General features: G+C 37.5%; 1 protein-coding gene across 1 annotated transcript in view; it reads left to right on the top strand.

The window, feature by feature from the left end:
- DNAH12 (dynein axonemal heavy chain 12) overlaps nucleotides 1–18,007 on the top strand; it is a 236,638-nt gene that overhangs the window by 121,663 nt on the left and 96,968 nt on the right. The window contains exons 37-42 of the mRNA XM_033210211.1: nucleotides 1,815–1,953; nucleotides 3,772–3,938; nucleotides 9,128–9,383; nucleotides 11,716–12,015; nucleotides 12,536–12,714; nucleotides 14,157–14,349. Coding sequence (XP_033066102.1) covers nucleotides 1,815–1,953; nucleotides 3,772–3,938; nucleotides 9,128–9,383; nucleotides 11,716–12,015; nucleotides 12,536–12,714; nucleotides 14,157–14,349 — 1,234 coding nt within the window. The remainder of the gene's footprint in view (nucleotides 1–1,814; nucleotides 1,954–3,771; nucleotides 3,939–9,127; nucleotides 9,384–11,715; nucleotides 12,016–12,535; nucleotides 12,715–14,156; nucleotides 14,350–18,007) is intronic.

The following is an 18,007-nucleotide window of genomic DNA, read 5'->3' as shown; positions in this document are numbered from 1 at the left end:
TTTTGTGTTCATATTTCAGTAACAATTTTCAAAATTAATACTAGCATAGTTTGGCTCATTTAGATGACCCCTTATAACTGAATATGGCTACTACTCAGTTTCAGTGCCTTTCTGTTTATCTTTTTTTGTTGTTGTTGTTAGACAGAGTTTCACTCTTGTTGCCCAGGCTGGAGTGCGATGGCACAATCTCAGCTCAGTAACCTCTGCCTCCTGGGTTCAAGTGATTCTCCTGCCTCAGCCTCCCAAGTAGCTGGGATTACAGGCATTTGCCACCATGCCTGGTTGATTTTGTATTTTTAATAGAAATGGGGTTTCTCCATTGTTGGTCAGGCATGTCTCGAACTCCCTACCTCAGGTAATCTCCCTGCCTCGGCCTCCCAAAGTGCTGTGATTACAGGCATGAGCCACCGTGCCCGGCCTGTGTTTGTCTTTATGTATTGTGTATTAACAAGTTATCACTCAAAATGATAGTATTTTATTTTTAATGCAGCATTTCTCAAACTGGGATTGTCCAGAGTTTTGTGAACATAAACTCATGTGACTACTTTTCCCCTTAAAATTAATTGTGATCACTTAAGAATGGGAAACCTTGCTTGAAGCCTCACTGAATGGGGAATTCCTTAGTGTTTGCTTTTAGACAAATATTTTCAGTTAGTAATTGAATTGATTAAAAAATGCTATTAACAGTATACATATACATAACTGTTAGCTTTAGAATTCACTGTCGTTCCATCTCTCACAAAACCTTTGGCTATTGAGATCACTGGGAAACAGCCTACAGCTATCTTACTGTCATCCCCTTGTTATTCACATGCTGCCCCCATGTCTCTACTATAAAAGGGCAAATACAGCTCTTTTCTGAAGAGACAGATTTTGACTTTCTGCTCTGAAAAGTTAAGCATGTTATTACTTGTTTCGTAAATGTTTTGTATAAATGACGTTACATCTATTCAAACAATAGTTTATTACTATTAAAGTATCTGCAAGGCCAGGCCCAGTGGCTCCTGTCTGTAATCCCAGTGCTTTGGGAGACTGAGATGAGAGGATCACTTGAGGCCAAGAGTTTGAGACCAGCCTGGGCAACATAGCCAGGCCCTGTCTCTTCAAAACATTAAAAGTTTAAAAAAAAAAAATTAGCCTGGTATGGTGACATGCCACCTATAGTCCTAGCTACTTGGGAAGCTGAGGCAGGAGGATCCCTTGAACCCAGAAGTTCGAGGCTGCAGTGAGCTATGATTGTGCCACTTCATTCCAGACTGGGTGACAGAGTGAGACTTTATCTCAAAAAATAAAAATAGATCAGGCATGGTGGCTCATGCCTGTAATCCCAGAACTTTGGGAGGCCGAGGCAGGTGGATTACTTGAGGTCAGGAGTTTGAGACCAGCCTGGCCAACATGGTGAAACTCATCTCTACTAAAAATAGAAAAATTAGCTGGATGTGGTGGTGCACGCCTATAGTCCCAGCTACTTGGAAGGCTGAGGCAGGGGGATTGCTTGAACCTGGGAGGTGGAGGTTGCAGTGAGCCAAGATCACGCCACTGCACTCCAGCCTGGGGAACTAAGTGCAACTCTGTCCCAAAAAAAAGAATAAAAAATAAAAAGATACAAAATAAAGTCTCCGAAACATTATGTAAAAATGTATGCCAATCATTACTTTTATCTGTCTTTCATGAAATAATAACTATAGGTAAAAAATGAGTTTTTAATGAAGATGATTTGATTCTTATGTAAGCTTTTAACTACCACCTCCTTTAGTAGAAATGTATTCTGACTTTTTTCCATTTTGAATAATATATTCATTGTTTTCATTAAGGCCACTCCTTTTTGTGGGTCCAACGGGTACAGGAAAATCTGTGTATGTGAAGGATAAGCTAATGAATCACTTGGAAAAGGACAAATACTTTCCTTTTTATGTTAACTTATCTGCACGGACCAGTGCCAATCAGGTTCAGGTTAGTTTAAAGACAGAAACCTGGGTCTGTCATTAATATTTTGTCTTATTTGCTCAGTGTTTAAAATTGTACATTAAATAAGCAACTGTGTAAATCTATGAATTTAAATAAAACTTTCAAATGTTTGGGGAATTACAAGTTTTTGAAATTAATGAGAAAAGTTTCAGAGAACATTTTTACATTAATAGTGGGTTATTGAGCTTTATTACCTGTTTTGTTTTTTTTTTAAGCCTAAGAAGAAGCAACAATTGATTTCTTAACTGGTGAAGGGAGTATAAAAGACACACACACACAGGGCAGGGCAGGGGTGGGGAGATCCAGGGAGAAATGAGAGAACTTTGAATTGTTCTCTCAAGACCCTCCTGAATGGGCCTTAGGGGCATTTGCTGCTCTCTGGACCTTTCAAACCATGGGCCTGTGACAGGAGCCACGTGAGTGCATCCCACCCTTTGCCCTCAAATGTGTCAAGGTGAAACTACTTCATGAAACCTTTTCTAATTGCCATTTTCATCATCCATTCCTAAATTTATGCCTATCCATTCTCTCCCGGCCTCATTTCTGTTGTTTTAAGTCTATATGCTTCACTGAGCTTCAAAATCTTACAAATTTGGAACACTTTTACTGTGGAGCTTTATATGAATGAAAATAATTTCAGTTTATTTTTCCAATGGACAAGTGAGTTCCAAAAGTATTAGAACTATAAGAAAGCATTCACGGCCAGGCGCGGTGGCTCAAGCCTGTAATCCCAGTACTTTGGGAGGCCGAGACGGGCGGATCACGAGGTCAGGAGATCGAGACCATCCTGGCTAACACGGTGAAACCCCGTCTCTACTAAAAATACAAAAACTAGCCGGGCGAGGTGGCGGGCGCCTGTAGTCCCAGCTACTCGGGAGGCTGGGGCAGGAGAATGGCGTAAACCCGGGAGGCGGAGCTTGCAGTGAGCTGAGATCCGGCCACTGCACTCCAGTCCGGGCGACAGAGCGAGACTCCGCCTCAAAAAAAAAAAAAAAAAAAAAAAAAAAAAAAAGAAAGCATTCACATTTATTTTAGCTATAAAAAACTGCCAAATGTAAAGATTAATGCATTTAAATATTAAGTAAGTTAAAATTAGTAGATACATTCTTGAGTACAGATGGACACAAAGAAGGAAACAACAGAAATTGGGGCCTACTTGAGAGTGGAGCGGGGGAGGAGGGTGAGGATTGAAAAACCGCCTATTGGGTACTATGCTGATTACCTGAGTGATGAAATAATCTGTGCACCAAACCCTTGCAACACACAATCACCCACGTAACCTGCGTGTGTACTCCCTGAACCTAAAATAAAAGTTTGAAATAAAAATTATTCAGTGAAGAAAATAAAAACATGTTGGTTGTCCAATGAGGAAAATATTGTAGAAATTTTGGTGACATTTGTAGAAATATTGTAGAAACATGCATATACTATACAAAGATAATACCTAAATATATGTGTGTAACAATTGTGAGTGCATAGGATTTCAATAAATGTTTGAATGATGTTGATTGTGAAGTTTAGTATCACCCTAAATATGAATAAATAAAAATCAACACACACATAATGCTGCTTGATATGATTTCCCTACAGAAACTTAAACTTTTTTTTTTTCTGATGTTAAATATGGTATTTTATGTTGTTAATCATTGATAAATTAAGCAAATAGTCATTGTTACTGGTAAAAATCCCATGGATTCTGGCAAAATGGGTTGTTTTACTTGTTGATACTGATTTAACATAAGTATGAAAATAAATTCCTAATTCAGTTATAGGTAAATATACCACTCTTCCTTTATATTTTAGAACATTATCATGGCTAGATTGGATAAAAGACGCAAAGGAGTCTTTGGACCACCTATGGGGAAGAAGTGTATAATTTTTATAGATGATATGAATATGCCTGCATTGGAGAAGTATGGAGCTCAACCTCCTATTGAATTATTACGACAATTTTTTGACTGTGGACATTGGTAACTATTTAATTTGATAAGTTATGCTGAAGTTGTATCTCAGTTTTTATTTTAGGTTTTTAAAGTAAAATAATATATTTTTTGAGATATTTAAGGAAAAGAATGATTGCTCAGATTTTCCTGTACATGAAGGCTTTCTAATATCTTTCGAAAAGACTTTTAAATTGAGAAGAAGGTACAGATATTTCCTGTATACTCCCTGCCCCCAACACATGCATAGTCTCCTCAATCTCAACATCCCCACCAAATTGGCACATTTGTTACAATTGATAAGCCTACATTGCTATATCACAATCACCCAAAGTCCATAGTTTACTTTAGGGTTTGCTTTATGTGTTGTACATGCTATGGGTTTGGAGAAATGTATATGATATGTATCCATCATTATAATATCATAGAGAGTATTTTCACTGCTGTAAAGATCCTCTGTGTTCTCTTTTCATTCCTCCCCCAACTTCAGCCCCTTTGTAAGAGATCCATTGATCTTACTGTCTCTATAGTTTAGCCATTTTCAGAATGTCATATAGTTGGAATAATACAGTATATAGCCTTTTCAGATTAGCTTCTTTCATTTAGTAATATGTATTTGAGTTTCTTTCATAACTTCTCATGGCTTGATAGCTCATTTCTTTTTAGCACTGAGTAACATTCAATTGTCTGGTTATACCACATTAACCTACTGAAGGACATCTTGGTTTCTTCCAAGTTTTCAACAATTATGAATAAAGTTGCTATAAACATTTGTGCGCAGGTTTTACATGGACATAAGTTGTCAACTTTGAGTAAATACCAAGGAACACAATTGCTGAACAATGTGGTAAGAGTATGTTTAGTTTTGTAACAAACCACCAAACTATCTTCCAAAATAACCATACCATTTGCATTCCCATCAGGAATCAATGAGAGTTAGTGTTGTTCCACGTCTTCTCTGGCATTTGGTATTGTCAGTGTTCTAGATTTTGGCCATTCTAATGAGTGTGTGGTGGTATTTCGTTGTTTTAATTTGCATTTGCCTGACATATGGTAAGAAGCATCTTTTAATATGTTTATTTGCCCTCTGTGTGTCTTACTTGGTGAGGTGTCTGTTAGGGTCTTTGACCATTTTTAAATTGGGTTGTTTGCTTTATTATCATTTAGTTTTAAGAGTTCTTTGTATATTTTGGATAATAGTCCTTTCTCGGATGTGTCATTTGACATTATTTTCTCCAAGTCAGACCTGTCTTCTCATTCTCTTGACATTGTCTTTGGCAGAGCAGAAGCTGTTAATTTTAATGAAGTCCAGTTTTTCAACCAGTCCGTTGGTGTTGTGTCTGAAAAAGTCATTGCTATACCCAAGTTCAACTGGGTTTATTCCTTTGCTATCTCCTAGGAGTTTTATAGTATTGCATTTAATATTTAGGCCTTTGATCCATTTTTAGTTAATTGTTGTGAAGAGTGGGTAAAATTGTGTATAGGTCAATTTTTTGCATGTGTGTGTCCAATTGTTTAATAGTATTTGTCTTTTGCTAAAAGATAGGGGTCTTGCTATGTTGTTGAGGCTGTTCTCAAAATTCTAGCTTCGAGCAATCCATCTGCCTCAGCCTCCTGGGTAGGTGGGATTATAGGTATGGGCCACTGTGCCCAGCAACATTTCTTGAAAAGACTATCTTTGCTCCATAATATTGCCTTTGCTCCTTTGTCAAAGATCAGTTGACTATATTTATTGGGTCTATTTCTGGGCTCTCTAATCTGTTCCATTGACCTATTTGTCTGTTCTGTCAGTACCACATTGTCTTGACTACTGTAGTTTTATAGTAAGCCTTAAAGTTGGGTAGTGTCAGTCCTCTGACTTTGTTCTTCTCTTTCAATAGTGTTGACTAATCTGGGCATTTGGCCTCTCCATATCAACTTTAGAATCAGTTTCTCAATATCCAAAAAATAACTTGCTGGGATTTAGATTGGGATTGCATTGAATCTACAAGTCAAGTTTGGAAAGTCTGTCATAATATTGTTTTCCTATCCATGAACATGGAATACCTCTCTTTATTTAGTATTTTGATTTAGTTCATCAGGGTTTTATAATTTTCCTCATATAGATCTTCTATATATTTTGTTAGATATATCCCTAGGTATTTCATTGGGGGTGGGTGCTAATGTAAATTGTGTTGTACTTGTTTTTTTTTTTTTTTTTTTGAGACAGAGTCTCACTGTGTCACCCAGGCTGGAGTGCAGTGGCATGATCTTGGCTCACTACAACCTCTGCCTCTGGGTTCAAGAGATTCTCCTGCCTCAGCCTCCCAAGTAGCTGGGATTACAGACATGTGCCACTGTGCCAAACTAATTTTTGTGTTTTTAGTAGAGACAGGTTTTCACCATGTTGGCTAGGCTGGTCTCGAACTCCTGACCTCAAGTGATCCACCTTCCTTGGCCTCCCAAAATGCTGGGATTACAGGCATGAGCCACTGTGCCTGGCCCAGGTGTTGTACTTTTAATTTCAAATTCCACTTGTTTATTGCTGATATATAAAAAGGTGATTGACTTTTACATGGTAACTCTTTACAAGCTTGCTATAATCGCTTATTAGTTCCAGGAGTTTTTTGTAGTTCTTTCAGATTTTCTTCATAGATCATCATGTTACCTGCAAACAAGGACAGTTTCATTTCTTTCTTCTCAGTCTGTATACTTTTTTTTTCTTATTGCTAGCCCTTATTATGATGTTGAAAAGAAGTGGGGAGAGGGAACATTCTTACCTTGTTCCTGATCTTAGTGGGAAAGCTTGGAGATTCTCACCGTTAAGTATGGTGTTAACTGTAGAGTTTTTATAGATATTCCTTACCAAGTTGAGGAAGTTACTTTTATTCTTAGTTTACTGAGAGATTTTTGGCTTTTTTTTTTTTTTTTTTTTTTTTTTTTGCCTTTATTTGAGACAAAGTCTTGCTCTGTCGCTCAGGCTGGTGTGTAGTGGCGTGATCTTGGCTCACTACAACCTCCGCCTCCCAGGTTCAAGTGATTCTCATGCCCTAGCCTCCCAAGTAGCTGGGATTACAGGTACATACCACCACACCCAGGTAATTTTTGCATTTTTAGTAGAGACAGTTTTGCCATGTTGGCAAGGCTGGTTTTGAACTCCTGACCTCAAGTGATCCACTGCTTTGGCCTCCTAAAGTGCTGGGATTACAGGTATGAGCCACCACGCCCGGCCTGGAGGATTATTCATTGGCCTAACTTCCATATTGTTGTATCTCAAGGAGTAGGAAGGTCTGAGAAGAGAGAGAGAGATGGGAAACAGCCAGTCAGTGTAACAGTCAGAACACACACAATATTTATCAGTTAAGTTTTTCTTCTTATATAGGTGCAATTCGTGGTGCTCCAAAACAATTACAATAGTAACATCAAAGATCACTGATCACAGATCACCATACCAGATATAAAAATAATGGAAAAGTTTGAAATATTGCAAGAATTACCGAAATGTGACACAGAGACTGGAAGTAAGCAAATGCTGTTGGAAAAATGGTGCCTATAGACCTGTTCAACACAGGGTTTCTAAAAACCTTTCTCAGTTTGTAAAAAACACAGTATCTGCAAAGCTTAATGAAGTGAAGTGAAATAAAATGCGGTATGCCTGCACTTTTCAACTTAGTTTCAATTTTTGAAAATAACTTACAGGTTACATCCTTCCAAGTACCATTCCCCCAAGTCAATAATTTGTGGGTAGTGTCCAGCCTAAGTAACCATAACCAGCACCCTATTTTTCTACCATGTTTTTAACTGTATATTTTCTGTGGCTGCTTGGAACTACCTACTATATCTTGGAGATGGCTTGTATTTGACAGCAATTTCATGGATAACCCTTCTATTCTCCCCACACCACTTTATGGTGACATGGTTAGTTTCTCACATGCAAGATATAGCACCTTTTCATTAGGATTAATAATTCTTCCTTTCCTCCTCTTAAATGTAGTTTTCTATTCTTCAGTATGCCATGATTTTTATCTCAAGACAAGGGTAGATGAATTTCAAAGCTAAGTCATATTTTACAGATGCATTTTTGTTATTACTATAGGCCCTAGGAATTCTGCTTTCAGGAGATAACCATTGTTGAGATAATAACTGCAGTTATCTCAGGAGACAGTCACTCTCCTGAGTTAGTGATTATCAGGAGATAATCACTATTCCACAGTGATTTTTTTCTATATAAGTCTATTTTTATGTTTTAAAATAGGCTCACATTACATGTAATGTTTTGTAAATTTTACACTTATATATTTATCTTGAATAGCCATATCAGTGCATATTTGTCTACTCATTCATTTTATTGGCTTTAATATTATGTGGATGTTGCCTTAATTTACTTAGCTGGTCTTCTATTGATGATTATTAGGGTTGTTACCAAAAACCATATTTTCATACTTTCTAGCATGCTTTTAGCCTAAGGACTGGCTAGATAGACTCCTCCCCCAGCCTCTGTATGTGTATGTCTGTGTGTGTGCAATAGCTTCAGTATTAAAGACTTGATGGCTTAATGACAATAGCAACCTTTTACTCTAAGTGGTTCCAACTAAATTGTGTCATTTCATACTTCTTTCTGATTAACTTCCTTGAAATTTCATTTTTCCCTAATGGGTCCCTTTCTATAACAAAATTATAGATCCTATTTAGACATCCTTATCCACTCTGAAGATACAGTTTGAGATGAGAAAAAGAAAATCAGGACATTGCTATAACCAGTTTGACTACATAACTTAGTGTTCAAACTGTGACCTTTCTGACAGTAAAAGGGGAGTGTTATTAATAATTACTTCAGTACAACAAGCACAAGCCAGAATTGTCCTAGGTAAAATGAGATACATGATAACCTTATCTTTAAACAGCTACAAATAGGATTGATCACTCATCCATGCTTCTAGAATTGGAATAAGAAAGGAGAAATGGAGAGTCAAACTGTAAGGAAGAGTAGGAGGAAAGAGAGGGAAAAGTAAGAGGAAGGGTCATTCTAGATACCCAGAATCTGGGTAACAGAATCAGTCACTGAGGGGAGAAACCAAATTCTGCTTTAAAAAAAAATTCTCTCCTACTCAAAGTGTTATCTGAAGTTATTCCTTTTGGAGAAGCTAAAGTCTGATTAAATTTCTTGGGAGATCTATATTTCATTCCGTCTTACTGTGTTTATAACAGATAATCTAAGTTTTTTGTGTGTGCTTTCTAAGGTATGACCTTAAGGACACAAGTAAAATCACACTGGTGGACATAGAGCTGATTGCTGCAATGGGCCCTCCAGGTGGTGGAAGAAATCCAGTTACTCCCCGTTGTATTCGACATTTCAACATCTGCAGTATTAATTCTTTTAGTGATGAAACTATGGTCCGAATCTTCTCATCTATTGTAGCATTCTACCTTAGAACTCGTGAATTTCCTCCAGAGTACTTTGTAATTGGGAACCAGATAGTCAATGGGACTATGGAGGTCAGTCAATAAAGCAATGTAAATGTTTTAGTATCGCATATTTCCCTCATTTGTCCCTTATTTTATTTTTTTAACATTGTTTCCCACTTAACTATCTGCTTTGGTCTTTGGTGTCAGAGAAACTGTTTAGAAGACCAGAGAATAGGAAGATCACAGGATTTGAAATGAGGGAATCTAACTTGGGTTGAGCCTTGACTGCTATTTCCTGGCTATATGACTTTAAGCAAGTAATTTGACATTCCAGAGGCTGTTTATTTAATGACTAAAATGGAATAAAACACCTATTTCACAAGGTTGTTTAAGGAAAACATCTAAAACTAGTATCTGCCACATCACAGGTATTTTGCTGTTAGGGTCCTACTCTGGTATTTGTCAAGTTTCTTCTGTCTTCCCTCCCATTTTTCATGCTTGTCTTAAAGAAATTTAAGCAGCTTATGAATACATTACTTTTAGTCAGCCCATATAATTTATAAGTAGCAATGAAAAAATAATTATAAAAGAGAAATACAAGCGTAGAAACAGACAACAAGACTCCCCATATGGCCAAAGAATAGTTTTTAACTTGTTTCAGATGTGTTATTTGCCTCTGTTCAGAGACTAGAGCCAGCCTCATCTCTAATGGTAAATGGGAAACAATATATATAAAGGCATGTCAGTCATGATCTTACCAAACTACACTTTCTAGAAGCTTGAAAAAGCAAGTTTCATTTTGTGATCACTGCAACAGGAAGCAAAAAGCTCCCTAGAATCCTTCCATTCATTTCCAAGAACATCAGTCTTATCTTCTAAAATTCTCCCCTTGTTTCAGTGGAAAGTGTGTGCTGTTCAAGTAAAGAAACTATGAGCGAAGAGATTACTATCTCATTTATTCTGATACAGAAAAGTGCTTTTATTTATAAATATAATATTTCTATTTCAGGCATGTCCTGGAAAATACAGGGGTATTGGTCAGGTAGAAGGGGATACAGAAAGCATACCTGCCACCACCCTACTCCCAGCTTTTTTCTGTTTTTCTGTATTTGAAGCATTGTAGACCTACCATGTGTGGAGGCTGGAGCAGGGAGATGAATCACAGAACACATACAAATAAAAAATATTGACTGGGCGTGGTGACTCACGCCTGTAATCCTAGCACTTTGGGAGGCCGAGGTGGGTGGATCATGAGGTTGAGAGATTGAGACTATCCTGACCAGCATGGTGAAACCCCATCTCTACTAAAAATACAAAAATTAGCTGGGCGTGGTGGTGCGTACCTGTAGTCCCAGTCACTCGGGAGGCTGAGGCAGGAGAATCACTTGAACCTGGGAGGCGGAGGTTGCAGTGAGCTGAGATTGTGCCACCGCACTCCAGCCTGGCGACAGAATGAGACTCCATCTCAAAAAAAAAAAAAAGTTTTTTAGTTTTCCTTTTTTGACTATATTATAAAAGGTTTAATTCACCTGCCTTTAAGAGAACATTAAACTTCATTTGGTGAATTCAGTACATAGTAAAAATATACTTCATTTCCTTATAACCAATTTAGATATAAGGAAGAAGGGGGTGAGGGAATAAGAGATAGAAGGGAAGAGAGAGAACAAATTGATTTGTTTTGAAGTTGATTGTAGTAACAAGAAAATTATTTCATTGTCATCTTTGGAATGATTCAGCATGAGTTATCTGATTTCACTTTCTATAAAAGATTTTGTTTTTCACTAACCTCAGATTATTCGCCTTTAAACGGCATAACCATAATAACTGGGAAATAAAAGTAGAAACAGGTTTCTACTTGGATGGGCTTGGATGGAATCAGATGTTAAGTTCCCTCAGCTTTATAATGCCTGGTTGAGTGCTATAAGCCAAAATAAAGATATATGCCATGCTAGGCTTAGTACTATGCAATTTTCCAAGCCAGGATGATCTTTTTTCTTTTTTCTTTTTTTTTTTTTTTTGAGACAGAGTCTCACTTCGTTGCCCAGGCTGGAGTGCAATGGCGCAATCTCGGCTCTCTGCAACATCCACCTCCACCTCCTGGGTTCAAGCCATTCTCCTGCCTCAGCCTCCTGAGTAGCTGGGATTATAGGCATGCGCCACGACACCTGGCTAATTTTTGTATTTTTAGTAGAGACGGGGTTTTGCTACGTTGGCCAGGCTGGTCTCGAATTCCTGACCTTAGGTGATCTGCCCAGCTCAGCCTCTCAAAGTGCTGAGATTACGGATGTGAACCACCGTGCTCAGTCCAAGTCCATATAATCTGATAGAGTAAATAAAATATTTTGTATAACATTCCATTGGTTACATGACTTTGCTGATTATAAGCATTTTATTTTTGCTTTGTTGCTTTTTTCATATTCAGATATATAAACAATCTGTGGAAAATCTTTTACCCACTCCCACAAAATCCCATTATACTTTCAACTTGCGTGATTTTTCACGTGTCATCCGGGGCTGTTTACTCATTGAAAGAGATGCTGTGGCGGGCAAACACACTATGATCCGTCTGTTTGTGCATGAGGTTCTCCGAGTGTTTTACGATCGCCTCATTAATGATGATGATCGAAGATGGCTGTTCCAGTTAACTAAAACTGTTATAAAGGACCATTTTAAAGAATCATTTGACAGTATCTTTTCACATTTGAGGAAACAAAATGCACCTGTGAGTACAGTGATTAAGAACATATTGAGTTAAAGCAGTACAATACATGAATTGTTACAATTAAGTTATATTTTTGAAAATCATTTCTTAATGAACTTTTTTTTAGCATTCCTTGTAAATAGGTGTTTGTTTTGAGAAGATTTATCTTCATAGGAAAGTATGCAACATAGAAGTTATTTAAAGAATAACACCTTATGTGATAGGGAATAAGTGATATAATAGATATAAAGTGCTTAACATGATGACCATCACGTAGTAACTACTCAATAAATGGGAGTCACCCAGAATGACTTTTCTAGCCTAACAACAGCAAAACATATATGATAGAAGATCTTACTTTTCTTTTTATATCCTAAGGATATAATTTCAGGTATTAATTTTGTAAGTATATTATTTACTACCCTAATGTTTAAAAAATTAATTACTTTATAACATGGATGAAACAAAAATTTTATACATTTTCTTAAATTTATTTTTTAAATGTTTTAAATTTTATAATTTGTTGATTTCCTTTCCATAGGTAACTGAAGAAGACTTAAGAAATCTCATGTTTGGTGACTATATGAATCCTGACCTTGAAGGAGATGATAGAGTTTATATTGAAATTCCAAATATTCTTCATTTTAGTGATGTTGTGGACCAGTGCTTAGATGAGTATAATCAAACACACAAAACAAGAATGAATCTTGTCATTTTTAGGTACCTATATATGGTGTTGATGCTTGAAATTTCTATCTGTAAAATGTTGTTATGAAATGTTTAAAATGTACCAAAAGGTGTAAAGAAAAATATGGTGAATAACTTTGTACTCATTATCCAGCATAAGACATAAAATATTAGTAATTTATTTGAAGTTCCCTGTTATAGTCACACTCTCTCACTGCATCCTGTGTCCTAAGAGTAGCAGTGAAAAGAAACTTTTTTTTTTTTGGAGACTGAGTCTTGCTTTGTCGTCCAGGCTGGAGTACCATGGCACAATCTCGGCTCACTGCAACCTCTGCCTCCTGGGTTCAAGCAATTCTCCTACCTCAGCCTCCCAGGTAGCTGGGACTACAGGCATGCAACACCACGCCCAGCTAATTTTTTTGTATTTTTAGTAGAGATGGGGTTCACCATGCTGGCCAGGGTGGTCTCAAACTCCTGACCTCAGGTGATCTGCCCGCCTTGGCCTCCCAAAGTGCTGGGATTACAGACATGAGCCACTGCACCCGGCTGAAACTTGTGTTTCTTAGAACTTTTATTATACATGTGTGTATTCCTAAATATATATGCAGTCTTATTTTGCATATTTTAAAACTGCATATAAATGGTATAATACTGGACATAATCTTCTGCTACTAGTTGGTTTATTCCATATTGTGAGAGTCAAAGAAAAATGAATATTTACCACCATATTGCATTCTATTATATAATTGTACCACAGTGTAGTCATTCTTCTGAGACAACTTTTAGGTGACTTCTAGTTTTTGCTATTATAAGAAAGGCTTTGAAAATTCTCATGTGTGTCTCCTTGGGTACATGTGTGAGAATTTCTGTAGGCTATTTTCCTATAAGTGGGATTATCATGTCATAGTATATAAGCATCTTCAACTTTACTAAATTTTGCCAAAACATCTTTAAAAATGATTATTATTTTTGAGAACTTCCATTGTTCTTTACCTTTGCTGATGCTTAGGATTGACAGATATTGTAAGTTTTTCTAGTCTAAGGAGAGTGAAATGGTATCTCATTATCATTTTAATTTTAATTAACCTAATTACCAGTGAAGCTAAGTGCCTTTTCTGAATTTGTTGTTTTATAGGTAATGATCTTTTCTCACACAGAAATCTTAAGAGACTGAAGAAACATATTTAATAAAAGTGATAATATACTGCCAGTTAATATTTCATTTTATTTGTATAACTTGTATATCAGGTTTCCTGAATTTGAACTTTTAATTAGTTTTCCCCTACATCAAATGATCCAGTTGTAACTGCTTTTGAAACAATCACAGTTTTTGATAGTAAACTCTTTAAAACTGGGATAGTAACATATGGGACAGCAAAGTCATGTTCTTCTAGGAAAGTAAAACAGTAGTTACATGTAAATATACGTTTACATTTTTATTGTAATGTATTAATAAAATTTTTATTTTGTGGTAGGTATGTTTTGGAACATTTATCAAGAATATGTCGAGTTCTAAAGCAGTCTGGTGGAAATGCTTTGCTCGTCGGACTTGGAGGAAGTGGCCGTCAATCTTTAACTCGTCTGGCTACATCCATGGCAAAAATGCATATTTTCCAACCAGAAATTTCTAAGAGCTATGGTATGAATGAATGGAGAGAGGATATGAAGGTAAGATTATGAAGAAGCCTAGTATCTAAAATGAAAACAGTACATTCTTTTACTTGTAAAGAGAGAACCAATCTGTGTAGCTGTGTACTGAACTCCAGTAATGATGATGATGATGATGATGATGATACTGTCCATAGAGCATCTACTGTGTGTGCTGAGTTCTGTCCTGAGTGCTTTACCTGGCTTTTACCTACATGATCTCATTCTATAGGTACAGCAATGCAATGCAGCAGGTGGGTTGTCTCTGTGTTTTACCAAAGCTGAGTGACATGTGATGCACAACAGAGCAAGGCTTTCTAACTCAAGTCTTATCCACTACACTATTACCATGGCTGCTGCTTTAAAAAAAATTGTTGTATAATATTTGTACATATTTCTGAGGTACATGTAATATTTTGATACATGCATAAAATGAATAACTTGGAGTCAGCACATTTAGAATATCTATCATGTAGAACATTGGTCTTTTTGTGTTGGTAACATTGCATATCTTCTATCTTGAAATACACAATACATTGTTAAATATAGTTGCGCTATTGTACTATTGAACACTGCAACTTCTTGTAACTGGATGTTCATACCCATTGACCTGCTTCTCTTTATCCTCCCCTGCCTGCATCTCCTTTCTGGCCTCTGATAACTGTCTTTCTACTCTCTACCTCCATGAGGTCAAATTTTTGGCTCCTACATGTAAGTGAGAACATGTGATGTTTATCTTTCTGTGCCTGGCTTATGCCACTGACTATATATTTATTCCAGTTCAGAGAGGGCTTATTTCAGATATGGTTTTTAGCAGATTTAAACATGAACCTGATGATGATAATGATGATGGCATTAACGTTGTTTTAGTAGTAATCTAAGTTCTTTTGTTTCAACTTTAGCTTCAAGGACTCCCTTTAGCATATCTTGTAGGGCAGATCTAGTGGTAAGGACTCCCTCATTGTTTGTTCATCTGGAAAGGTTTTAATTTCACCTTCATTTTTGTAGGGCAGCTCTACCAGAAACAGTGTCCTTGGTTGACAAATTTTTATCTTTCTGCAATTAGAATATGTCACCCTACTTCCTTCTGGTCTGCACATTTTCTGCTGAGAAATTCACTGATAATCTTAAGGTAGTTCCCTTGTAGATGACAAGTTGCTTTTCTCTGGCTGCTTTCAATATTTTCTCTTTGTATTTGACTTTTGGCAGTTTGATTTATTGTTTCTTAGTGTGGATTTCTTTGACTTCATCCTAGTTGGAATTCATTGATCTTCCATAAAATGGAATTTTTATATCCACTTCTTTCCTCAGATTTGAGAAATTTTCAGCCATTATTTTTTGAAAAAGCACTCTGTCCTCTCTTCCTCTCTCTCTTATTCTGGGATTTCCATAGTGCATATATCAGTCCACTTGATGGTGTACCATAAATCCCTTAGGCTTTCTCCACCTTCCTTTATTGTCTTTATTTAGTTTTTGCTCCATTAACCTGGTGATTTCCAATTACTTGTTTTCAAGTTGGTTGACTCTTGATTCTGCCCAATCAAGTCTAATATTGAATCCCTCTAGATAACTTTTTAGTTTAGTTTTATGTTTTGGGTCCAGAATTTCTATTTATATTTTATGGTTTCTATATCTTTGTTAATTCTCATTTTGTTCATGTATTGTTTTCCTGATTTAGCTCTGGGTTCCTTTCAGCTCACTGAGAATCTTTAAGGTAGTTATTTTAAATGTTTTGCTAGTCAGTTCATGGATCTGCATTTCCTTATGGTTGGTTTCTGGAACTTTATTTTCTTTCTTTGATTGGGCCACATTTCCTTATTTCTTTGCATCCCTTGTGATCTTTTTGAGAGTTGACCATTTGAAATAAAGCCCCCCCTCCCAATCATTATGACTGGACTCACTCAGGGAAGACCTTCACCAATCAACCTAGCTAGAGGTTCTGGGACCTTTCAGACCTTTTCTGGGGACGTGTCTTCTTTGAGGTTGTATGTGTGCTTTTATTGTTGCATGTATGAGTGCTTTTGGCTGTCTTAATTTGCTGTTTCTTCTCAGGGGCTTTCAGTTGCTGCTTCCGTTGTATTCCTCTGCCCTTGATCTCTTGCTCTCCCTGGTGCCTGTCTGTAGAACTGCAGCTTCTGCTGCTCTAACCCACCAGGGAACTCACCCTGTTTCAGTGGCCTCCAACCTGGTGTCCAAAATAGGCCATTGTTCCTGTTAGCACCTGAAGGCAGGTGGAACAGCCCCCACATAAGCCAGTATTCTGGGCTCAAGTTCAACTATATTCCTTCTGTCCTGAGGAAGGAGCCAGGATTTGGATGGTATTCTCTGGATCTCCCCACACTATGCCCAGTTCGGGGGAGGGGCTAGAGTGAGAAAAATTAAGAGGTACTGTCTCACCCTTTTGGGAACAGTCCCTTCTCTTGTTCATGCTCTTTTCTGAGTGCTGCAGCCACTTAACTAGTTCCCAAAGTTCTCACAAAGGTAATTGTGTTCTATATATTGCTAATACAGTGTCTTCAGGGTGGAACAAGGGTCTAGAGCTTCCTAGCCCATTATCTTACTGATGGTCACTTTCTCGATTCTTCATTTGTAAAATTTGGATGATACCACCTATTTCAAAGATTATTGTGGTTAAATTATATAATGTATGTAGGGTTTTCTTAATATTCCTGACATATAATTAATATCTTTTTTTTTTTTTGAGACAAAGTCTCACGGTATCACCCAGGCTGGAGTGCAGTGGCACAATCTCCACTCACTGAAACCTCCACCTGCCGAGTTCAAGTGGTTCTACTGCTTCAGCCTCCCTAGTAGCTGGAATTATTGGTGCCTGCCACCATGCCTGGCTAATTTATTTTCCTGTATTTTTGCTAGAGATGGGATTTCACCATGTTGGCCAAGTTGGTCTTGGATCACCTGAGGTCAGAGGTCTGAGACCAGCCTGGCCAACATGATGAAACTGTCTCTTCTAAAAATACAAAAATTAGCCAAGTGTGGTGGAACGGACCTGTAATTGCAGCTACTCAAGAGCCTGAGGCAGGAGAATCATTTGTAGTGGAATGAACCTGTAATCGCAGATACTTGGAAGACTGAGGCAGGAGAATCGCTAGAACCCGGGAGACAGAAGTTGCAGTAAGCCAAGATTATGCCACTGCACTCCAGCCCAGGCAAGCGAGCGAGACTTTGTCTCAAAAAAACAAAAAAAAAATTACAATGATGCTCATGACAATAAGTTAAATATGTTTGTGTATATTGTATTGTAAAGTTTATTTTAAATTAAAATTTTTCTGGTTCTTTTTTTTTTTTTTTGAGATGGAGTCTTGCTCTTGTTGCCAGGGCTAAAGGGCAATGGCACGATCCTGGCTCACTGCAACCTCCGCCTCCTGGGTTCAAGCGATTCTCCTGCCTCAGCCTCCCGAGTAGCTGGGATTAGAGGCATGTGCCACCATGCCCAGGTTATTTTGTATTTTTCGTAGAGACAGGGTTTCTCCATGTTGGTCAGGCTGGTCTCGAACTCCCAACCTCAGGTGATCCACCCGCCTCAGCCTCCCAAAGTGCTGGGATTACAGGCCTGAGCCACCGCACCCAGCCCAAATTAAAATTTTTAGTTTTTTTTTTTTTTTGGAGAGGTGTCTCACTCTGTCACCCCAGCTGGAATACAGTGGCATGATCATAACTC

The sequence above is a fragment of the Trachypithecus francoisi genome, unplaced genomic scaffold, assembly GCF_009764315.1.
Source record: "Trachypithecus francoisi isolate TF-2019V2 unplaced genomic scaffold, Tfra_2.0 Lachesis_group0, whole genome shotgun sequence".
NCBI classification, from domain to species: Eukaryota; Metazoa; Chordata; class Mammalia; order Primates; family Cercopithecidae; genus Trachypithecus; species Trachypithecus francoisi.
Note: the sequence above shows the minus strand (reverse complement) of the source record. Positions and strands in the feature narration are given on the sequence as shown.